General features: G+C 32.7%; 1 protein-coding gene across 1 annotated transcript; it reads left to right on the forward strand.

Annotated features, from left to right (window-relative positions):
• Positions 1 to 6,803: 6,803 nt before the first annotated feature.
• On the forward strand, positions 6,804 to 22,687 carry LOC123669143 (neuroligin-1-like). The gene is made up of 13 exons (XM_045602774.1): positions 6,804 to 6,994; positions 7,245 to 7,462; positions 10,592 to 10,750; positions 11,968 to 12,156; positions 12,720 to 12,805; positions 13,022 to 13,189; positions 13,601 to 13,721; positions 14,696 to 14,892; positions 17,552 to 17,674; positions 20,174 to 20,319; positions 21,104 to 21,231; positions 21,510 to 21,662; positions 21,780 to 22,687. The coding sequence occupies exons 1-13, from the start codon at positions 6,804 to 6,806 to the stop codon at positions 22,685 to 22,687; spliced, it is 2,787 nt and encodes a 928-aa protein (XP_045458730.1).
• The last annotated feature ends 2,671 nt before the right edge of the window (positions 22,688 to 25,358 follow it).

Below are 25,358 nucleotides of genomic sequence, written 5' to 3' on the forward strand. Positions count from 1 at the left end.
TATAGAATATGTCGTAATTAGTAGTTTGGTATAAATCATTTATTACATAAGTGAGCCGAAATGGTCCCATGCTCTGGATTTCCAAGTGATTACATACATAAACTCATTTGTGAAAATAAAACACCGTTTGGAAATCATTCGTGTTATCGTCCAACTGGAAATGAAGCAGCGTAGCGAATTTAGTTCCAACCCTTCTTTCCATAGAAAAAGAGGCTTTTGTCTAACTCTGACTTCACTTCATAGTATGTTGTAGTTCAGCCTGTCAGTTCATTTTTGTGGGTTTATACTTAAGTATTATTTGGCTACGGTACTGTACTGTGTGGTTACGGTACTAAATAATATAGCCACCGCCTCTCTTCCCGTGGGTGTCGTAAGAGGCGACTAAGGGATAACACAGTTCTGCTACCACCTTGGAACTTAAAAAGCCGACCGGTAGCGGGATAACCATCCAACTGCTGGCTTTGAAATATACAGACCGAAGATGGGCAGCAGCGTCTTCGGTGCGACAAAGTCAGCCCTGCGGTCACCAACCCGCCTGCCTGCCGCCAGCGTGGTGACTATGGGAAAAACACATAAGTTCACGTTATTTTTGACGTAAACTTGTGGAGGCCTATGTCCAGCAGTAGACTGTAGAGGCTGTGATGATGATGATGAAGTATTATTTAGATTTCACACAATTAGATATTGACAATCACTCAAGTATAACTTTATCGAAAAGTATTAAATCAATGTAACTAAACATTATATTTAAAAAATACATATATTTTTTTATTTAGGAGTACTTCTTCAACAAGCTAAACATATTATAACTAAGTTTGAAATGATAATTAATTAATTGGCAGTATCTTGCGATGTTCGTAACATTCTTCAAAAAATTTATAAAGATATTTCTAAAAATATTTTGAGCGCTATTATTTAGTCAGATACTCCTAATTAAGCTTAAATTTTATATGATGATAATAATAGAATAAGGTCGAGGCTTAAAAATGTTTTTTTATAATATTAAATTTCGCTTCAAAGTTCGTCAGATTGTAATTTATGAAACACCTCATTCGTTCGCTGTTAGTGTTGTGGCCATTAATTTAATTGGTTACAGGGCGAGCACGCGTTTCTCTTTAATGAAACCGCGGCGTAACAAGTCTGTTGGTATTTATCAATTAAGTTACTTCGAATAAATTTCTACTCCTACGTAATTAATGAACATTTTGCAAACATCTGCGCGTTGAGTTACAGGAGTTGGATTATCCAGCACATTTGGTAATGGTGGCAACTTCACCTAATAAGTTACTCGATTACTTACAGGTAAGATACTTATCGTACAAGTGTTTTACATACATACATATAATCACGCCTCTTTCCCGTAGGGGTAGGCAGACTTCTTTTGTTTTCATGATAATAATTTCGGATTTTTTTTGTAGATTTGCCGAAAATACATATCACCATAACAAAATCTAGAGCATAATAATAGTGTCTACTTACTGTTTGTCCATCATAAGATATGCTAATACTGGGTGGCCCGGCGCGGCTTTGTTTTACTAGCACTCTAAAACCCAAATGACAATTGATTCTCTGTTCTAATTGTCCTGTCCATTATACTTCAGCTTCGTGGTGCTTAGAACATTCATTCTTCAAACACACATTGTTCACTTGCAATTTCATAATGACCTCGATGATTATGTCATTGTTCTAGAATCTTTGTCATAATCTATACTAATATTATAAAGCTGAAGAGTTTGTTCTTTTATTCTGTTTGTTTGTTAGAACACGTTATACTCCGATTTGGTCGGCTGGTTCGAATTAAAAATTATTTTTGTGTTCATTTACTGAGGAAGCCTATATATTCGGTTTGGTTTCCCCATTTATAAGAAACCTTAAAGCATAATAACACACCGAAGTTTATCATTTATTAACGGTTTCTAGTAGATAACTTTAATATATAGCAAGTTATATACTTGACACAAAAATATTTTTATACTTTTAAAATTTATATACGGACATTTAGGTAAGCGATATTCAACTTATTAAAATGTTACGAATAGCGTAAGCATCTAGCTACACACGAAAACATTTAAAATATTTATGCAGCAATATTTAAGGAATGCAACTCGTATTATGCAAATAAATCTGTTAAAAGCCGCATGATTGATTACTATACGCGAGCTCAGAACCCGTACCACAGATAATCGGCGTGTTATCTTGAGCACGACGTAACATGATCGATTCGATCATCCCGAAAAAGATTAACATGTTCACCGCAAATTGGTGCTGACACGCTAGCAAATCCTCTACTAAGATTTTAATACGCTTCTTAAATCAATTAACTTTCGCATTAGAACTTTCTAATAAGCGATCGAGCTTGTATTCACTTCGAAATTGGCTACTATTAAAAGTTACCAAGTAAATATCGTCTTTGTTTTACTTCGGTAGATACGGTAGCAAAATAACTCCACGACTAATTTGCTGGCGAAAGAAAAATTAGCAGATAAAGCTTAAAATTATTTCACCCACTCCTTGAAGGCATTATTTTGAAGGAAAATTTCCTTTTATTTTAGATATGTAAAGGAAAATCGTTTTTAACTTCTGGGTTTAATACAAACCTTGTCGTTGTTTTTATTGTGGGTGGTTGTGGTATTAATAGGCTTATTTGATTACGCAAGCGAGCCGCAAAGAGTGCGAGGGTGATCGGACATCAATCACTCGCGTGACACGCAGAATCTTTGTTGTCGCTCCACATTTTGCTGCACAGTCTGATACCGTACTGATCTCCATATAAAAAGTCGCTAAATAAAATTTCTATTCATTCTCGAAGTTATCGCGGGGAAAAAACGCCCTTTTGAGATGTATAGAGAAGTTCTTCGACTAACAGATCAAAGGCTGTTTAGTTTTTTTGTCAAAATTTTCAAACATAAAACATTACCTATGGCTTTGATCATTTGTACTTTTCGTATCAGTTTTCATTTAATCGAATTTCGATATTTATTCCGATTTTTTATGTACCTACGACTGTTTATTTTCGTAGCGAGAATTTTGGCACACGTTCATACAGGAATATTTTAGCGGATATAGCATGTATACGTTAACTTAGGCATTGGTGACTGATAATAGTCACGTATATTTCAAGAGAAACTTGTACGTCTACTTTGGTTTTTGTATGTTATTAGGAGACACATTAACCTGAATAATTCAAATTCGTTATATATATATATATATATATATATAGCGAGAGAGAGAGAGAGATTAGAGATCCAAGTATAAGGTGGTTTGTAACGTTGTAGATAGTATGCTTAAAAGTATATTATATCATCATTAATATGCGAAGGTTAAGATGTTTGCCTCTCTTTTTAGAAAAAACCTCATAATTATTCCACATAAACTGTATATTATTTTGTAGATAATTGCTTGCTCTACCAGCATCTACAACTAAAAAAAATATTATTGCTTTCGTTTTTGTACATTAATTAATTATTAAAATTGTATATATGACGGCTTTAATTTTGAAACAACGTCAACATGAATGACGGATTGTCGGTAAATTTTTTGTTCAATTTCAAATCAACTCACCTATAAATACTTTTTTGTAATTTTGTAAAGCGACAATTATAAATTATTATACTTATTTAGTGTGAGTTATTTGCAAGGGTATAGCTAGTTTTACAATAATGGCACAGGATCCGACGAAAGGAACTTCGTATTGCATGTGGCTGAAATTTTTTCTTTTTTTTTACAAAGTCAAGTAAGATGTACCTACATATGTTAACAACGATTTCTAAAAAAACTACAATCAGAAAAAAAGGGTTTTCGCTTTTTAATTACATACCTTTTTAATTACGATCATTTGTTAACAACGGACCAAGGCAAATTAAATTAAGGTATTCAGATGACAAAAAGTACAAAAAAGATTCAAATACTTATATTATTCATACATACAATATATTTGCAACATAGCTTGTTTTTGTTGATAAAATATGTAATAGAAATAAAAATTAATAGAGATGACGCAAATTTGTAGGTCACAATAATAAAAATATATTTAAAAAAATATTAAAATATTTTTATTAATTCGTCAACAAATTTAACTGATTTATAATTGTTACATTTATAATTTTAACTAATTTGTGTCTAGTTGTGTGCTGTGGATTTCAAATTACAAATATAAATTTAACGGTTCTGCATTTTTTCAAGTATCAAACACGATATGAACAGTAAATTATGCCGTATCCATGTGGTCTGACGGATTTAATTGCGAAAGTTTGATTGCGAATGCAATGTTTTATATATTACTAGCTGTGCCCGCGGCTTCGCCCGCGTAGAAATCAGTGTGTCACAAAGTTTTCCCGGCAAACTTCCAGTGAAACTCTCATCAAAATCGGCTTAGCCGTTCCGTAAACCTTCCTCTTAAAGCCCTCTCTCCATGGGTGAAACCGCATGACAATCCGTTCAGGAGATTTTGAGGGAACTGATCACATACGCTTTTGTTTTATAATACACTAACTGTTGCCCGCGACTACGTCCGCGTGGTTATGAAGATATGCATTACTGTTAAGATGCTTAACGCAAATTATTTTTTTATTTTAGTCACTTGAAATGCTTATCACTGAGTAACTTTTTCGAAGGCACAATATAATACAATTTAATAGTTATTTTTATAAAACCTCTCTATACACCACATTTTTATTTATTTATCTTCAGGCTACAGTATAAATAACCTATCAGGCGAACTTATAGCTGCTGTATATGTTTCATACAAACTATCAACCCCAATTAAACAAATTATTTAGCGGTGGAATATCTCAAAATCCGTTCTTAGCGGACGTCTACTAACTATAATCTACCCCCCTGTCAAATTTCATCTTTGTCGATACCTCTCGATATATCTATATACTCAAATACCGCTGGATGGTGAGTCAGTGACCTTTCTCTTTTATATATATCGATTACGATGTATTATTTGGACACTTCCTCATCATCTATAAAGCATACATTTTAAATTTCAAGTCTCTTACCTTAATAACATAGGACTTTCATACAAACTTCCAACCCCCGTTTTATCCCCTTAAGGGTCGAGTTTCGTAAAATTCGTTCTCAGCGGATGTTTCCACCCTATAAGGAACCTATCTGCAAAATTTCAAGTTTCTAGCTGTTATAGTTTCGGAGATTTCGTGATGAGTGAGTCAACCTACCATACCTCGTTTTAACCCCAAAAGGGAGTTGATTTCTAAAGATACATTATCTAAACAACTTCTCACCATCTACAGAGCATACATGTTAAATTTCAAGTCTCTTACTTCAAAAACAAAGGTCTTTCATACAAACTTTTAACCCCCGTTTTACCCCTTTAGGGGTCGAATTTCGTAAAACTCGTTCTTAGCAAATGTCTACGCTCTATGAGGAGCCTTTCTGCCAAATTTCAAGTTTGTAGGTGTTATAGTTCCGGAGATTTCGTGATGAGGGAGTCAACCTATCATCCCCCATTTTAACCCCAAAAGGCAGTTGCTGTCTAAAGATACATTATTTAGACACCTTCTCACCATCTAAAGAGCGTACATTTTAAATTTCAAGTCTCTTACTTCAAAAACATAGGACTTTCATACAAACTTTCAACCCCCGTTTTACCCCCTTAGGGGTCGATTTTCGTAAAATCTGTTCTTAACGGATGCCTACGTCCTATAAGGAGCCTACTTGCCAAATTCCAAGTTTGTAGGTGTTACAGTTCCGGAGATTTCGTGATGAGGGAGTAAACCTATCATCCCCCGTTTTAACCCCAAAAGGGAATTGCTGTCTAAAGATACATTATTTAGACACCTTCTCACCATCTAAAGAGCGTACATTTAAATTTCAAGTCTCTTACTTCAAAAACATAGGACTTTCATACAAACTTTCAACCCCTGTTTTACCCCCTTAGGGGTCGATTTTCGTAAAATCCGTTCTTAGCGGATGCCTACGTCCTATAAGAAGCCTACTTGCCAAATTTCAAGTTTGTAGGTGTTATAGTTTCGGAGATTTCGTGATGAGTGAGTGACCTTTCGCTTTTATATATATTATAGACTACCGCGAGTATTGCGCGTTGCAAGCCGACTACTTAATTTAATCACTACTTTAGGCGACCCTGTGAACATAAATCGTTTATTATATTTACTTTTACACATTTTAGTTTGTATATTGTATTAATATTTTACTTTTAACTTTCTTTAAATACGATCAATTTACAATTATAATAAAATTTACGTGCTCGTGTATTAAAGTAGCAATTATAATTTACGTTGCAGATATGCTGTTCAGAATTGTTGTCGAACCAACGAAATTTTGTTTTTGTTTAATAACGTGACGTTGTCGTCTTATTCGTGTTTCGTTATAATCAGGTTACGTCTGTTAAATTATCCAATTAATTTCCACTACCTCAACTATTGTCTAACCAGCTAGCAAACATCAAACATATTTAATCGAAAGGTAAATTAAGCGAATGTTACTGGAATGAATACCGGTCGATTCATGTATGTTAATTATTTGTTTTGTTTCAGAATAGTTCAATGCTCAACATCTAACATATGACGTTATCAAAAAGGAAACATGACTTGGGTATGTTAGTTAGATATTGTATTTTTGGATGACAGTAATAAAATAATAAAGTTAAGGGTTTATATCTGTGATAACAGTGGCCGCGAGCGCGCGAGAAAGGTGTATTAGGATGAGCTGGGGGCGTATGGGGCGATGTGCGTGCGCAGTACGGCGGGCCGCGTGATGCGCGGGAGCGCGCGCGTAGCTGGCGGCGCGACGCCCGCGCCCGCGCCCGCCCTGTGCGCGTGATGCGCGCGGACCGCGCCGCGCTCTACGCGTGGCTCATCTGTAGCGCAGTCGCTCTCTCTACGCACAAGTACAGCACGCGTGTGATTCGTACAAAGTACGGACCGTTGCGCGGGATCGTAGTACATTCGCATCCTCAAGTGGAAGCGTATCTTGGTGTTCCATACGCTACCCCGCCTCTTGGGAGTCTTAGGTTATTATATATTTGTTTTAAAATATATTACATTAATATAATATATTCATAAATTTGTGTGAATTACATTTTTAGTTGTATATATATTAGAAATATTGCAAATATATTTATCAGTTGTATATACTCGTATTTAGTAAGAAATTTAAATTATATAAAATATATAAATTTGTTTGTTTACGAATTTTTATTGATATTTTATTATAAAGTTTTATAAACATGACTATATATTCAATGTTACATATTATGACAGATACATGCCACCCGTGACGCCGTCACAGTGGCGTACGACTCGCCTAGCGGACGCGTTAGGAGCTGCGTGCCCACAAAAGCCTCCTGCAGCCGTACCGCGAGAAGAAGCGTTGTTGTTGCATCCGCGTGCCCGCATCCGTCAACTGGAAAGATTGTTGCCTATGCTTGTCAACCAGAGCGAAGATTGTCTCTACGTGAATCTCTACGTGCCTGTTAATGGTAAGTGTGGTAATTGATTTAATTTTCTTATTTTTTAGTTACTCGAATATTATAATTTATAAAGCTTAGCTATATATTTTTTGTAATTATTTTATGTATATTTAATTAATTAATTTTAATAATATATTTAATTTGAGTAAAACATTATCATGTTTTACTCAAATCACATTAATACTTTTACATTTCTACTGCAGATGCGACATTGTGGAACAAACTTAAATTTTAATTCATTTTAAAGTTGATTATCGTTATAGTTTGTTTTTTGTTAGAGCAGTTTGCACGCACATAACTGTTTGGTCAAAAAGCTACAGCTAGTTTATAGCCGATTAATTTAAAGTACATTCATGTTCTCAGTATCGATGCAGAGCTATTTACTTTATATAATAGCTTGGTAATATCGAATGGCACTCGTAGTATCGTATACGAGTTGCCGCATATTCCCATGATGCAGCTTTAAAAGGAATGTACGAATGTTGCAAATCCAACGCCTATTTCGAAATTAGGTAGTTGCGGCGACTATATTACTAATTTTAGCAAATGTTCGGTAGTGCTAAGTAGTTTATGTCTCTTATTGCGCTTAAAATAATAAAAAATGGGTGTAATATAATGAAAAGATTTTATTTTTGATTTATTATTTATGTAAAAAGTGTATCAGTTGGTAGATGTGGTAATGTTTTTAGTATTATTATATATTTCCTGAATATGAATGTTTCTTGTTACAGATCAAAAGTAAAATTATAAAAGCAGAAATTAGCAAGCATATCAGCTTGTCATTTTGAGAATAGTTTTCCAACTTTAAACTTCTTGCTCTTGTACTCTTACTTCTCTTTCGTTTGATAGATCATTATTAAGTTATGGGCTTATAAATACGGTTACTGTAAACATATAATATTGTTACCGATATCTCTCGCACTCTGTCGTATATAATCACATCCAGTAATTTTTTTTATTTATATGCATGTAAACATTAATATATTTTAATGTACACCTCTATGCCGTTTTATTCTTTTTAATGTCCTTTTTAAAGGTTGTCTGGAAGAGATCGCTCTTTAGCGATAAGATCGCCTCTTGTACACATGTTTTTGATTTCTTGCATATTTCTATGCTTTCATATTTCTTGCTATGTTACATGTATTGTTTCTGGTTAAACAAAAAAGTATTATATTTGTACTCGTATTTAATGTTTTTCTTTTTGTTTATTGTAATGTTTTTCCCCTTGTTTTGAATTTACCTCTATCTTGTTTACCAGATCAAATTCTATTTAGAAAGGCCCTTCACCAGAAGTTCAGAGGACAAGTTTATAAATTAGTGTTAGCTAATATCTCACTTTTATTAGTATCTTGTAGTTTTGTTGGTTTTCATTAGTTTATTTATTTTATCTGTATTTTTTTGGTTCTTTTCTAATAATATTTATCACAGTTAGAATCTTGCACTCTTAAAATATTCTGTACTTCCTAGAGTTGACTTGTAGAAAACAAAATCAGTTTCAATGTATAGTGTAATTAAGAATTAAATAAAGTGTTAAGTAATAGCACCTCCAGAAGCCTTTTGAATTTGGTTCAAAAGACGTTTATATTAATAATGAAATTATCGTATTGTAATTGAAATGTTTCTGTTTGGATGACGATTCAATGAGCTTTCGGGTGGCCTTTAATCCCCGCCAGTTTTCATTATTAATTCAAAGCATTTCATCACAAATTCACAGGCCGTTAAATAAGCCGCTTTTGAAATATGTGTAAATCCACAGCCTAACATGCATTATCTATTTATAAGTATTTCTAATGCAAAATATATTTGTTTTGTTCAATAATTTATTAGATGGATATGATATAGTTTTAAGTAAAAATTATGGTTTTATTAAAATTAAATTTCAAATTAGTAATATTGAGACTTCACTAAGGCTATTTATAAAAGTTTTAATACAAAAATTACAGCTACTATTAAAATAAAATAAGCAAGAAAGTTAATATTCGTAGCTTTTCCTATTATTCTGTAAAGCATGCTTAAAAATGTACTATCCTAACAGACTATATAAATTCTTAGTTTTTTTTTTAATATGATGAATAATGTAACAGTAGATGGAAACTAATAGTGGAAAAATAAGCTTTGATGAGATTATATGGAATCTTTTCAAGAAAGGATTATAATACTTACCCATGAAGAGTGAAGAGTGAAAACCAAGCCCCGTTAAGAAACATACACGCCGGCAGGAAGAAGGGCGGCGTAAAGGGTGTCGAGGCCTCAATTCCGTAGTGCATTGCAGTGCATATTGCTCCCTGCAAGCAGTGCGGAAGTGAGGCAGAGGCCTCCTTAAGCAACGTGACGCTCATGAAACTTAAAAACAATGAAGATCTCAATAAAGCTATCGGAGAAGCAATGATTTACTTCTAACATTAATCAGATTTATATTTTACGAAGGGTACAAGAAAGATAGCTTCAGTTGTATAATGTCTGTAACAAGAATCAGTAGGTGTGGTACTTACGGAAATATGATTTGTACAAATATTTATCGAGATTTTGACTGTAAAAATTATTTAGTTAACGTTTTTTATATGTATATATGAATTTCGAATTAATTGTTTTTGTTTAAATTTTAGCGTAATATTTACTAATAATTCATATAAATTCTGTGTGACGCAACATTATAACATTTTCCTTTAAATGGAATCGATATATAAAAAAAAAACAATAATTATTATTATTTAAAATTATACTTTTTGCAAACCAAAACAAGTTTTACCGTAAACAGCACAAAAAGTACTTCGTACTTAGTAATTGAGCAAAAAAGTACTTGGATTGGTCAACGATATAAACATTTTCACTTGAATAAAATAATATTTAACTTAGCAACAACTCTTATTTTATCTTAAACTTAAAGAAAAATAAAATAAAATAAATAAGTATTTGAAATACTTAATAACTATGAATATAATATTAAAATACTCAATTCACATTAATAATACTAAATTGTTCTGACTATTATATTAAAATTTTAACACATATTCAATTAATTGCGATACCGTCGTAATTTGTTTTAGTAGAATGTTAATATGCCATTTCTTTTAATGACGGTTCTTTCTGCGTCAGAAAATTGCTCTTCAAAGTACTTTAGACGTTTTTAATACGCAGGTATAGAGGGGGAGAGCGAGGGAGCAGGTCTGCCGTGCCTTGTGTTTGTGCACGGAGAATCTTATGAGTGGAGCTCGGGCAATGCATATGACGGAACTACACTAGCAGCGCATGGAAATATCATTGTAGTTACAATCAACTTTAGACTAGGTGTGCTTGGTAAGTTGTTATATACTAACGCTATATAGTAAAACCTGTTTATAATTTTCATATAAGTCCTATTAAATGATAGTAAATATTTAAATATAATCTCTAACCTCAATAAGAAATTGCTTAAAATCTGACAAAGAATAGCAATATACTTTTTTAAGATACTTTCAAGAATGTATGAAAAGTTTTTAATAAGATGAGTTCGAGAAAAGGTCGGAGAAGGACGTATTTATATTATACTTTGTTTTTAAATAGTATCTAACTCTTTTAGTTTATCCTCAACTACGTAATATAATTAATGTTAGATTAAAGTAACAGCTTAGGCGATCCAAATATGTACATAGTCCAGATTATATTTAATGTACCTTTTGTCTACTGAATTAGTTAGTTTTAACATTCTTCAGACGCCGCGTTGGTGCTTGGCTCTCGTTTGTGGCTGGTGCGCTGGTGGTTGCGGGTTCGATCCCAGCACATGACAAGCATTTTATTGGTTATACAGATGTTTGCCTTGGTCTGGGTGTTTGTGTGCAGTCCTTGTGGGTCTCCCACCATGCCTCGGAGAGCACATCAAGCCGTCGATACCGGTTGTTATCATGTCACCTGATAGCGATCGTTACTCATAGTATATATCCACCAACCTGCAACGTGGTGGATTAAGCTCTAATTCTTCTCCTACATGGGGATAGAGGCCTATGTCCAGCAGTGGGATATTACAGACTGAAGCGTAACATTCTCAGGAAATTCGTCCCACATTTAGGGTTTTGGTTTTGTGTATGCAGGGAGCAATATTGTTGCTATAAGCAATGCGTTATAGACAGTGCTTGAAATGGGTCTTAATAAGAAGTATTTGGTGCCGCAAATTCGTGATCTTTAATTAATATGGAAATGGATTGTCCGATAATACTCACTGATAAGTGATCCCCGAGCGTGTTGTGAAGCGCGGACGGTATCACCCTCGAATTGACGCATTTGCTGCAAATTACCTACTTGCGATGTTATACATCACCATACAAGCCATCAACAACGTGTTAATGTTTATCATGAAATTGCAGACATATATATTATATAACTTTGGGTAACCTTTGTTCGTCATATTAATTGCGTATATAACGGTTTAGATTTCGTAATTATCTTTTAATGGATTACTATTAAAGTTTAAGCAATAGAAAGTGTGAAACAATAAAACAAATAATTCAATGTCAATTTAACATAATATTAATTCCCAGGGTTTCTCAAGACTGGTGCTAAAGGATCTGCGCAGGGTAACTTTGGGCTAATGGATCTTGTAGCTGGTTTGCATTGGTTACGAGAAAATCTACCAGCTTTTGGAGGAAACCCAGAAAAAGTAACTCTCATGGGTCACGGCACTGGAGCAGCATTGGCGAATTTCCTCGCTGTATCTCCTGTTGCCAGAGGTGCGTCTTTGTATCTATTAAAATAAAAGATATTTCGTTTTAAACAGAAAATTTTAAGTGGGGCAATACTTTTTTTTTTAAAAACGATTAACTCTTGGATATTAATTATCAAATATTCCCTGTTGCTATAAAAGGGAAACAATGAAATAAAATTGCGAGGGTACGCTTCCGTAATCGTCGTTGCCGAGATCGCGTCGCCGCAAATAGCAGTCGTTCACGAATGATGTATGGGTCTCCTATTGTTTGTAATTAGACTTGCCCATGGCAGATTTCATTATATTTTCTTGTCAAGAGTCTCATTTCGACCCTTCGTAACTTAATGTAATTATAACGGTCTACTCAGGTATGTACATTACAGTAAACCTTATTAAATTCGATTAGTGTAAGAAGAAGAAACTGTATAAGAGATTAAATGAACCATTTTGTCACAATTTGGACATGGAGGGAGTCAAGAGACAAATACATTTCTTTTATTAAAACTAAAATGTTTTTAGTCAATAGATTTCATTAGCCAGTTAACGCTACGCGGAAATGACGAAATTAAATTAGCTTGTCTGTTTTAGAACTACTGAAGCGCGTCATCTTGTTAAGCGGGTCGGGGCTTAGCTCATGGGCGTTGCAGAGGGAACCACTCACGGTAAAAAGAAAGGTATGTTCGCTACATTAAAAGCATATAAAATGTTGAATTTGAAGTTCAGCAGCTCGCTCAAATTTAAGCTCATTTAAGTAAATTAGTAAACCTAATCTGCTAGCATCGTTTTGTGTCGGCACGGCCTCTATTGTGCGAGATCTTTTCGCCAGCATACTTTTGTAACTTTTACGGTGAAGTTTATTAATGCTTACATTAATTTGGACTTAAACTTAGGTAGCGGAACAAACTGGATGCCACGGGGACTTAGTCGAAGATGACTTGGCGCCGTGTTTACGTAACAAGCCGCTCGCCGAGCTGCTCGCTATTCAACTCGACCCGCCCCGATTTTTGCCAGGATTTGCACCATTTGTCGACGGAACAGTTATCGTTAACCCCTCTTCGGTAAGAAAGTTTTTAAACTAAAATTCGTTGTTAATTAGACGCTCGATTTAGTTCCAATAGCTTCTTTTGCCAATTTACTAGATTAGTTTTTGTTTGACGCTAAAATTTATTTACAGTATAGTTGATATTTGAAAAACTGATGAAGTATAATTACAGAGCTGACGAAAACGATTAATGTTAGAGATTATGTTTTAAGTTCGTTCTAAGTTCTAGTTAGTTCTGTTCTAGTAAGTAAGTAAGTGTATTATAGTATAAATTAATATATATATATATATTAAATTAAATAGGTATATGTAAACGAAATTTAAAAATATATAAATTGATCAAAGGAATCAAAATTATGTAATTATGTACCTTTTTTATGATGATGACTTGCCACCATTAGAAACGGTAATTAAGTGTTCACTGCAGGCATCTCCGCCAAGTGATAATTCTCGGCTCGGTGCGGGCGCGGCAGCTGTGGCGAGCGCTGCGGGACACGAGCTCGCAGATTTTGCGCATAGGGAGCTATTGTTCGGGCTGACCACAACAGGTAATTTGTAATAAATAGTGACCTAATAAATATTCTGTGCTTTTCTATTACAGCTGTACATATAATATCAAAATATACTTAAAAAGCATAAATAAAAATTAAAAAAAAACTCTTTAAAAGAATAGTTTTTTTTATATGCCTTAAAAAGAATAAACCAAACTTCCTTTAAAACTTTTGCTATTAACATATAAAGTCATTAATATTTAGCTATGTATCGAATATAATTGTGTTTACTCGCAAACGAAAAATAAAACTAACTTCAATTACATCGATAAGTAACATAATGTAGGTAAACGAAAAAATAATCAAGTAAGTACGCGTTATCAAAGATTACTCAAAAAGTGGTCATCAGATCTCGAGCAAATTTAAATGGGGCCCCAAGACAAGCATCAGGTTTCGATTTAAAAAAAATCATCAAACTTATATATTTTATAAAGAATAAACTGCTACTCTATGGGATAATACAGCTCACTACGTTATAGTATTATACCGCATAACTTTTCACTGGGTCTACTGAGATTTTGATGGTTCTTGTTTTTCATCGAAATCTGATTACAACTTTTGGAGTAGTCTTTGGTAATGCGTATTTACTTGACTATTTTTTTCGTCTATTTACGTTGTATTACTTGACGATGTAATTGAAGTTGTTGTTTTTTTCGTTTACGAACAAACACAATTATTATTAAAATCTTACAAACATGCAGTATTATATGATAATTGATACGCAATGCAACTTTCTGAGTAAAAAAGACGTAGTTAAGATGCAAGTTGAAAGAAATTGCTACTACATTAATTATTAATACAAGCAAACAAAAGCTAATTTAAATCTTTAGGGAAATCCCATTTCATGAATTCGTACTATTACTATGAAAAATCGTTTTAAATTTTAGGAAACTTTTCAACTTTTTAATTAAATATGATTGCCGCGCGCGCTCATAAATTTATGCAAATGAATAACATGCCATTACTTGCAGAATCTTACTTGGAATTCAATGCTCAAGACTTGGAGTTTGGTTTCAACGAGACTAGGCGAGACCGCATTCTGCGCACCTTCGTTCGTAACGCCTACTACTACCACCTCAATGAGATTTATTCCACCCTCAAGAATGAATACACCGACTGGGACAAACCGGTTCAGAATCCGCTAAGTGTACGAGATGCTACGCTAGAGGTAAGTTTTAATTGAATCAAACTTAAAAGAACTCTATGTTAATTTTATGGAAGGAAACTGACTGACTTCGTGTAAACGTTTGTTTTCATTTTCCGTTTTTAATTATTATATGTTTTAAAATAGAACAGAAAAGTAAAGTTTTTTTGTCATAGTTTTTTTTATGTCGGGAGAATTTCGTATGGATGTAAAATTTTCTTCGTAATAAATAAACATAAAACTTAACATTAGAGAAATGTGACAAATTACTCTTTACCTTTACACTTCCGATGGGAATATCTTGTATTCGTGCGTTCCACGTTCCATTTTTAACGGTCATTCTTTTGTTCACCGGCTTCAAGGCGCAAAAGCTGGAGGCTCAATTCGCTGTACGTGACCCTAGGCGTGATGATTAATGAACTGCGTTTTCGTCTCTGACTTTCTTTTAAATTTTCTGAGAAAAGAGACAACTACTTATAATAAATAATGAAATGTTATTTAACAGGTTAAGAAGTATATATTATAAGTTTTTGACGTAACAAGGAAAAAACAAACAACGTTGGGTCTCCCTTGCAGATAATTAAGATATAACAGATATAGGGTTTCAACGTTACGTCATAATGTATATTTTGTAAATTAAAAAAAATATAAAAAATCCGAAAGAAATTTAAAAAAAAAAAAACATTAGTTGAATAGTGTAACAGCAAATTGCTTACCAATATTAGAATACAATAAATTTGCTTCACGAAGTGCAGATAATAGAAATGTATTATTTAAAAGAATTTTTGAAAATATAATATTTTAGTTATCTACCAGTCTTGATTGCACTCGACAGATCAGCCATCGTCATGTCGTAGCTGTCGTTTCGATATCACAGACGATCTTAATTTAAGCCTCAAGCGGTTTTCGCTACTCATCGATCGTTCTTGTGATGTATAAAGGAACTTAATGACGCTCGCGTACGATGAATACAAGATGGCAACCTTAAAAGGCTTTGTTATGAAATACTTTTCTCTTCAATAAAATTTACAATAATATCAAAATCATAATTAAAACGTTACCTTTCCTATGTTTATTTTTAAAGATTCATAATATTTAATACAAGCGAATTTAAAAATATACCTACTGTTGTTACATTTTCTTGTTTCTTGTTTATTATTGTTTTAAATTAAGTAACTGGTGGGTAAGATGGTGGATATTTTTGTTTCTGTTCTGTTTAATAAATCTTGTTTCTTTGTTTTTAAATAAATGTTTAAACTTAACTCAAGTTACTAGAACATTCAATATTCGAACTAGAAAAGTCGTATAGCTTGTAATACTCGTATATATCAAAACACATTCTAGTTTCTTATTGAATTTGTTTTGAACTTCAAAACGTTTTCATTAACGAAAACAATTAAGTTGGCATTATGCTACAATCAAATTAGAAATACAAATACAAATTGACTTCAATTATTATTTAAACTACTACAAATAGTTATTATTATTATTGGCGTTTAGTAAGTAAATAACTTGTGATTATGGCCTGTTCTTATTATGCGTAGATTTACGTTTGGTAGTACTACCTAATTGACTGTAAAGTGATAAATTAATATATATGATGTGAATAAAAGCCGAATTTATTTCAGGCTAATAAACTTCGCAGTAAAAAGCATCCCATTCACATTTGCAATTTGGATGCGTTAATATTGTTCCATTGTGACAGGCACGTTCCGGTTAATGTATTTTACGAATTGAATAAACAATATTGATAATATTAATTAATTAATTTATTATTATGGCATACGATGAAACTCTAATTATTAATATATGTCAATCATTTTTATGGTATTTTATGCAGCTTAAATTATTCTTTAATTATTTGTAAAATCTTTTAGTTAAATATTACAATGTATTGTTTATAAGCCAATTAAGTTTGGCCTGGATAAAATACTTTTGTATTTGTCTGAACACAATTTTTGAAGTTATACTTTTGGCGCGTTAGCGAAAAATGATGAGAGTATAAGATGTGCGCGGACACCGCCAAAAAAATACCGACACCCTGAAGTTAGCTAGTCAACGAAGAAGAAATTAGCAACATGAAGTTAGCTAGCCATGAAGTATAACTTCTTACGTGCGTACATAAGTACAAGCACTTTTTTAACAAGACGGTTTCTGTTTGTCATCATAAATAATTTTGATTGCAGTTTCATGTTTTTTTTTTTTATATTTTATAAATATTGGTTAATTTTAAAAAGTATTAAAATCAGTTTTTATGCCTCTTGCTTATAAACTGATAAATAAATATATATTACACTCTTTTCTGTTGTGTAGTGTGGTTATAATGTAAGAATAATTTCTGCCTTTAAATGAATGAAAGGGGCTGTTCCACCAGTTGTGGATAACGCTATTTCACGGATGACGATATCCAACTGATAAAAGTTTGTGATGTATTTTTTTACAATCGAAATTCACTATGCTACTGAAATATTTCTATTCGCAAATATGAATCTAAAATTTGTAGTCAAATAATTAGCGTGAAACATGTCCTAATGTCCTATTCTACCTCCTGCTGTTGACAGCAGAAGGTCAAAGTCTAATCGTAGCTTTATTTGCAGAATAAATTTTATCTATAACTGGTGAAACAGGCCCTTACTCTGCTAATTTAGTACACGATTATAAAGTTGTGTATAATTTGTTGAAGATTCTAAGTGACGGACGGACAGCAGCTCCTTTAATTAGACTCGGCTACCTCCATGCGTTGCGAGGGGGTGTGACGTATTTCACACATTTTCATCATCTCTCACAGGACAAAGACTATCCGCAGGTAAATCAAATTTAATTTTAGAATATTCTAGAATCTTTTGAAGTCATAAATATTGTTCTAATCTTCTTAATTTTCTTTACTTATGTTATGACATACATATGGTAGTAAGCTATTGAATATAGAGTAACAAAATTATGTTTCGTATTTCGAAGCCGTGTAAATTTTTACCAGGGTTAATAAGAAAATTGTAAAAGAAGAAATCAGCTATCATAAAATGACGCCTTTCAACTTAAATTGGTTTAGGCACCTATATCTTTGATGTGATCGCACCATTCATTTTGTAAGTGAACGTGGGGAGCTTTTACGAGAAAATTTAATAACTTCATTATTGTATACAGAGCCTTAGACTAATATCAATAATCTCTCGGTTGACTTTGATTGACGAAGCGTTGGCGCAACGGTCACAGTATTTCTAAAATTGTAATAATATAACCTCGAATTTAAATTAATGTTATACTTCTTAAATTAAAGGTAAGAAATGACATTTAATTTGTATTAAAAGTATATTTTTTTTTTATCTAGGTACCTTAGATTATATACCTGTCTAAATGAAACATAGCCTTGCCTCTGCCTTTAATTATGCAAAATGTGTGAGTAGTAGTTTAGAGATGTCTGATTTTAATTTAAATACTTTTCTTGTAACATGTAATATTAGAAAGAAAAATCGTAATTTTAACGTATTTTTTTAAATTTATATAGGCGCTTATGACAAAAAGCAATCCTAGAAATAAATATAAACGTAAAATATATAACTCGATAACGAGTAAAAAAAAAACATTTAAAAATTTTGTTTTGTTACATAGTTGGAAGTCATCGAATCGTAAGTTTTTTACTGGTTTTATCTCGTGTTGTCTGTACAGCATCTGTCCTATAAATTGATAACTCTTGATCTATAAGTACATCTCAAATTAATATGATAGTAAATGACTAATAAATCGCTATATAGTGTATATATTAAAATAATGTCAAAATGATAAAAATAAAATTAATAATAAATATCGTATAATTATCAGATTTTAAGACCCAGAAAAGAAGAAAAAATAAAATATTTATTCATTTAGTTTTACCTCTTTATTTAAATCGAATTAGTAATATAGTTTTTTATCAGTAAAAGACATTTCAAATACTTTTAATATGCTATATTAGTAATAAAAATAATACATTGCATTTATGTTCTTAATACAGAATTGATTTTTTTTTATCAAAAAATATATCTTTCCAAATATATCTGTGTACGTACTTTTCAATGGTACAATAATTTTTATAGATTTTTCATAATTAACTTTAAAATACGTAAATTATTTTCAATGTTAAAAATGTTCACTAAGCACTTTATACTAAACGTAAGGTTTTTTATATGAATTCGTGTGTAATTTGAAGAGTGAATATTTCATGAGTGTTTCATAATTTGTTCATATTGTTCCTGTAATAATAAATTGGCAGCGCTGTCGGTTTGTCAAGTCACAAAATATCATTTATAATATTCGTTTATCCCACATGACGTAAGCGAAGCAATTTGTGTCAAATCGACACATATAAAAGCCATTTAAATCAAAGTTATATCAAATGATAGTTTAAAAATAATAACAAAATGAAATAATTTTGTTTAAATATAAAGGTAGTTGCGATATGAGATAGTGGGTTTAGTTCGCAGGGTTATAAAATTAATAAATTTCTAAAATAAAAGTAGCCTAATTCCTTATTACGTCAGCTATCTGCCAGTAAAAATCCCGTCAAAATCGGTCCAGTCGTTTCAGATATTGGCCGGAACAAACAGACAGACAGACAGACAAAAATTGTAAAAATAAATATTTTGATATATGTACCGTGTATACATCCACATGCATTTAGTAAAAAGCGGTTTATTTTTATATTGCAAACAGACACTTCAATTTTATTTATTTGTATAGATGAAAAATGAAGTCGGAAACGTGCATAGAATTCATATGAAGGTATTGAATTTCTTGCTGATCATAGTATATAGCTACTTTAGACCACACGACTGTAGTAAAACTATTTTGGTTGCCCCTACCGTAATATACGAAACGTTACTCTCTCTCTTTTTATCTTCGCTAACTTATATCTCTCAACTTTCAACTCGAATTGAAGCAGTCTGTAAATTAACGCCTGTCTGCTTAGTAAAGGCCTCTTCTCCAAAAAGGAAAAGAGTTAGGTTTAGTTAGAGGTTATTCTACCATGTCATTCTACTATTAGTTAGCGAGTAATTTCTTTACTGTGATTAACAACTGCTATGAGGTATCCTACAATCACAATCGAGTCCGACTGCTTTATGTGCTGTCTGAGGCGCGATGGGAAGATACAGATGGATATACAAAGAGAAAAGAAATAAATATTTCCATCAGGGACTCCTCTACTGTAAATAGAACAGTTTGATAATCAAATTTAGCCCTTGAAAATTCATTTGTCTGCTCGGACTTAAACCCGGGATGTTTCGGTTGAGACATACGTTATTTACTAAATTATTGGTTCTGTTCTTAGCGACCAGGTTCAGTGCACGGCGAAGAATTAGGATACTATCTTGGCACTCCACTGTCACTGTCTCATCATCAGCAGAACTTTACACAGCTTGAGCAAAGGCTCTCTAAGTTGTGTATGCATTACCTTGCAAATTTTGTTAAATATGGGTAAGATTTTGTGCACTTATTATTAGTCTAAGTTTTACTTCCAAAGCTACATAATATATTCACAAAAACACACATACACACATAAAAACACACACACACACACACACGCACACGCATATACACGCACGTACAAATAATACATAATTATTTAGATTTTGTTCAATGGATTGTACTTAAAAAGAAATTATCAAAAACTTAGAGAAGATGTTATGTATTTATAATAGTTAGCAATCATACAATAAGAAATAGAATTTAGATTCTACAAATTGGTTGACCCCTTAAAACTGTCGCTTAACACCCTGAAAATAGAACTTCAATATTATTTTAGTATAGACAAAATTAAGTGGCGGCGAAAAACCTTGAAGTAAAAACTTTTTAATAATTCTTTTAAAGTCCTACTTTGTTTATAACATATTATGTTTTAGTTAATTTGGGTGACGTTCTTGGAATCGGCTGAAGTAATGATTAAAAACCTTTTTAGTATTACTGGTTTAAAAAAGTCTGGTATTTATATGTATGTGCTATTTATTTGTAAAAGGAAATTTTAAACTCCCTTACTCATTATTTTTTTAACTATCTCAAAAAACAAACAATTATCACAGAAATTAGGCCTATATTAAACCTTTCAGTAAAATTAAATTATTTTAAAAATTAAGTTACATATTAATCATTTATAATTGAATTATAATTATCAAGTCCAAGTTACGTATTATATTTATATCAACGATTATAAAATTAACGATTCTTAAAATATAGCTTTATTAAAAGAATATTTGTATAACAGCAATCCGAATGATCCTTCTGCAACGCCGCCGCCCAGTCCCATAATGGGGGAATCGCCTCCCCTCGGTCCCGACCAGACGCCTTACTGGGATACCTACGACACCATCAACCAACTTTATATGGAAATTAGTAAGTTTTATTACATAATGTTTCAGAAAATTTTATTAGAAGGAATATCAAAATTATTATTATATCGGTTCTTTAACTTGGTTTAAAGTAACTATATATTTTATATACGTAATATGTCAATATATTTAATGTGGAATATTAATGATTGTAAGCTTAAATGTACATGTCAGGCTAAAAAAGTTTAATTTTTGTAGCAACTGGTTCCGCTTTACATACAGGTTATCTTTACTGTTTGTCATAATAATTTGTCTCAATTTGTTTCTCTAACTGGGTCACAGGCGCTAAGTCGGAGATGAGAAGTCACTATCGCGGTCACAAAATGTCTTTATGGCTATCCTTGATACCGCAGCTGCATCGTCCGGGCTCCGATTTGCCAGACGCCGCAATGAGACATCATCACTTTCAAGATGACAATGCCAATTACTATGAAGGTAATTTTGTTATTCTTATACTGTTTCAACGAAACTTTTAATAAGCGATTATCAAAATTTTACCTTTACTATTCTATAAAATTTGTAAGTTAATTGTTGTGTAAATTCCTTTATTAGGTGCAGTAAGAACACAATCACTTTCACGTGCACATGTGCCGCACATTGTGAGCATAGATGTTGGAAGTCGCGCAGGTGAGTTGAGTCGCAGTACTCCTCCGCCACGATCGGCTCAACCAAAGCCATCTCCAGCTCCTGCATTATCAACGGAGTGCCCTCCGAACTCAACAACAACGCCAATGCAACCAGATGATGCTCTCTTGCGTCGGCTAGCTTCATCCCATTATCAGTCTTATACTGCGGCCCTTACTGTAACGATCGCTGTTGGCTGTTTCCTTTTACTTTTAAACGTTCTTATATTCGCAGGAATCTACCACCAAAGAGGCTCCCGGCCTCGGCGTTGCAAAGATGATCTAGCCGAGGCCGGGAGTTCCTCATCCTCAGATAATTATGACGGAAAATTAGATTACGAGGTTAGAGCTTTTGACGGAAAAGGTTTCGGTTTTGAGTGTAAATCTGCCCATGTACCGCGCAGTTCAGGCTCAAAGTTTGATTTGCGGACATTATCAGATTGTGGAGAGCCCACTTTTGGAGAGTACAGTTGTTATGACGAGAAACACCGAGCAGCGCGTAGTTCGTTACCCGATGTCAGTGTCGGAAGCGCAATAGAGGCGGGTAGTGTCGTTTGCATCGATACTCAAAAGCCAGATATTCAAAAGGTTGAAGGTCGGATTGCAGATGCCATTAGTAGAACTAGTACTTTTGAACCTCGTGTTGTAGATAACTCTACTCAAGTGAAATTTGGTCCGGTAACGGATTCGTCGGATGGCACTTCTGATACAAATGGTGATTCGGAGTCAGCTGCTGCAGGCAGCTCTGGTATTTTGAGAGTGCCTCCAGCAACTACGACTCCTGTACCTCCAGGAATTATGAAAAAGCGAGTGCAAATACAAGAAATATCGGTATGAGACTTACAAAAATTGGACACTGCAGAAGTTGTAGTGAATACACGGACAAAGTTGTGATTTTCTGATTTGTACCCATGTAAATAAGTGTTTTAATAATATAACAAGCCGACAAATTGATTGAAGGTCGTGTAAATAATGTAAACGTGATGTAATGGTTTGTGCGTAAGTGAATATAGAAGTATGCAAATCGCTCTCCAATGTGAAAATAAGCTGTAAATATAGGTTACTTATCAATTTTTCGCTAAATGAAAGAATTGTAATTAAAGTCGCGGATATATTTAATAGAAGAGAAAAACACTCAATGGAAATGACAAAATAAATAACAAGTCTTTAAAAATATTCGATATCTATCTCATCTACTATTATGTATTTCGGCATGGGGAAGTAATGTATAAAAACGTAGATTAAAGCTGAGCCAACTCATATACTTATTTCATGTGAATATAACAATAAAATAGTGCAAAAGACTACACACATTAGATGTATCCAAATTTTATCTGTAAGAAAAGCGTTTGAAAAATTTAAACTAAATTACTTATATTGAGTATATGTAATTTTTTGTAAAGTTACTTTTATTGAGATGTTTTAATTTTAAGTAGTTTTTGATAAGCAAATATTAAAAACTATTAAACAGTATGGCGAATGGGCGAGTACGTGTTTGTATGAATATTAGACACAGATTTTCACAGTGACTTAACGTATGCTACATTTAATTTCAAAGGTAAACAGGGTAATTCCTAATTGTTGTATTTTAAATTTCATTGGAGATTTCAGTTATGTGCAAAAGTTTATAACCTTCCCTGTTTAGCTGTCTTTTTTAAATCAAATATAAAAGTATTGTTGAGAAATTGCTTACAACAACAAAAAATCAATATATTTATTGTACTCGTCCAAATCTTTATCTTTGCAGGAATTGATAAACAAATAATTATGAGTGATTTAGTAAATAAAACTCATTAATATCCACATTGTGACAAAATGTGAAATTTATGATAATTTTATAATTTTAAGTGTATCGAAATCCCGAAGATTATTACATCATCATACATATAATTGTGGAATTGATTAAAGTTAGGGCGTTACTATTAAAATAACAAATAAACATTTAAAAATTTCTATGGCCAATACGGTTGTATAATGGAATTTAAAACTGGAATTTTATCTTTTTTTCTTTAATAAATGATATGTGCTAATTTTATCAGCGTAAATAATATAATATATTCCTCTGAGGAATTGCGCTAGATTGTTGTGTTTGTGTTTTTTATAAATGTAATTTTTTTTAAATGAGTTACAAGGCTTTTGTAAAATTTTATTACAAATACTTAGTGATGTGACAAGACTAATATAATCCAATCAAATTGATAAGTTCCGTGAATATTTTAGTTTGTACGTAATAAAGTTTAACCAAACAAACAATTTTAATATTCCTCGTAGATAAATATTGTTCTTAGATATGAAAAATAAAATTGTTATTATGAAATAGATAATAATATCGACATTTTGTTACAATTTGGTATATAAATGGATTGAGTATATTATGGTGTCAAATAAAAATTTGAAATTGAATGTGTTTTTATTTAGTATTTAGGGGAACACCGGGCAAGATGGGGTAGTTAAGGTTTAAAGCTCCAGAAATCGTAGGGGTTCATGGTTTCATAATCATATTTATTCTTAATCAGGCTTGTAGTTATCAATCTTACATATTAAATTTAAATTAGGAACACAGCACCATAGAATTGTTAATAATATAACAAAATGTAAAATATGAAATATCACCCCATCATGCCCGATAGGTCGGGTAAGATGGGGTGGGCCTAATGGGCAAGATGGGGTATAGCCATTCTCTCGACTATTCAGGAGTGCAGAACTCGCAAATGAATGTTGCTTCGGCATCATTATCATCCACTCCTGCGCAGCCATAATGTAACCATTTACCACAAGAAGAATAAGCAATCCAACCTTTCTTGGAGTCGAAAAATAACCCTGTAGAATGTAGGCATGGAGTGTTTTCGGTTTCAACATCACTCTTTTCAGAAGACGACTGTCTAATACGTTTCTTTGGATTATATTTCTTTGTGGCTTTAGTCTTGAAATAGGTTTTGTTTCTCTTCCTTTTTTCTCTGTCTGATTTCCTTGTTTTGCTTTTTTAACTTTTCTGTCACATTTTTTTAAAATAAATTCTTCTAACTTAACTCTTAACAACTTCTGTTTATAGGGTGAAGAGGTTATGATAGTAGTTTTACCGCGTTTTTTCGTCACTTTTAATGTCTTCTTGGTCACTGGAGGCAATAGTTGCTTTGGGCTGGCTAATGCACTAAATTAGGCCAATAAGAAAATCTAGGGGAAGGACTCAAATTTAAATATGTGTTAATTTCAGTTGTACTAGTTGTCACAACTGTTGAAGTAGCAGGATCTGTAACAACAACTGCAGTGCTCGTTGCTGTTGTTGTAAGAGGTGCTGCCACAGTATCTACAGTTTAAAAAAAACCCGATTTCTATGTCTGGTAAATAATCCATCAAGCTCATCCTCTTCTTCTTTTTGCGAAAATACTGGTACCCAAAGGTACCTTTACATTATTTTTTAGCCTTTTTTACCTTTCATTCCAATGTAGTTTGTGAGACTAAGAAAATTTTTGCAGCCAACATATATCCCATTTCTCGCTTCAAAACA

Source organism: Melitaea cinxia, chromosome 3 (genome assembly GCF_905220565.1).
Source record: "Melitaea cinxia chromosome 3, ilMelCinx1.1, whole genome shotgun sequence".
NCBI lineage: Eukaryota > Metazoa > Arthropoda > Insecta > Lepidoptera > Nymphalidae > Melitaea > Melitaea cinxia.

What these genes read in the sequence shown, in the direction of transcription:
- LOC123669143 (XM_045602774.1), top strand. Translation starts at nt 6,804, where the DNA reads ATGCGCGCGGACCGCGCCGCGCTCTACGCGTGGCTCATCTGTAGCGCA. An exon ending in GCAAATTTTGTTAAATATGG is followed by an intron (nt 20,320 to 21,103) that starts GTAAGATTTTGT and finishes TTTGTATAACAG; the next exon opens with CAATCCGAATGATCCTTCTG. An exon ending in CAATGCCAATTACTATGAAG is followed by an intron (nt 21,663 to 21,779) that starts GTAATTTTGTTA and finishes TTCCTTTATTAG; the next exon opens with GTGCAGTAAGAACACAATCA.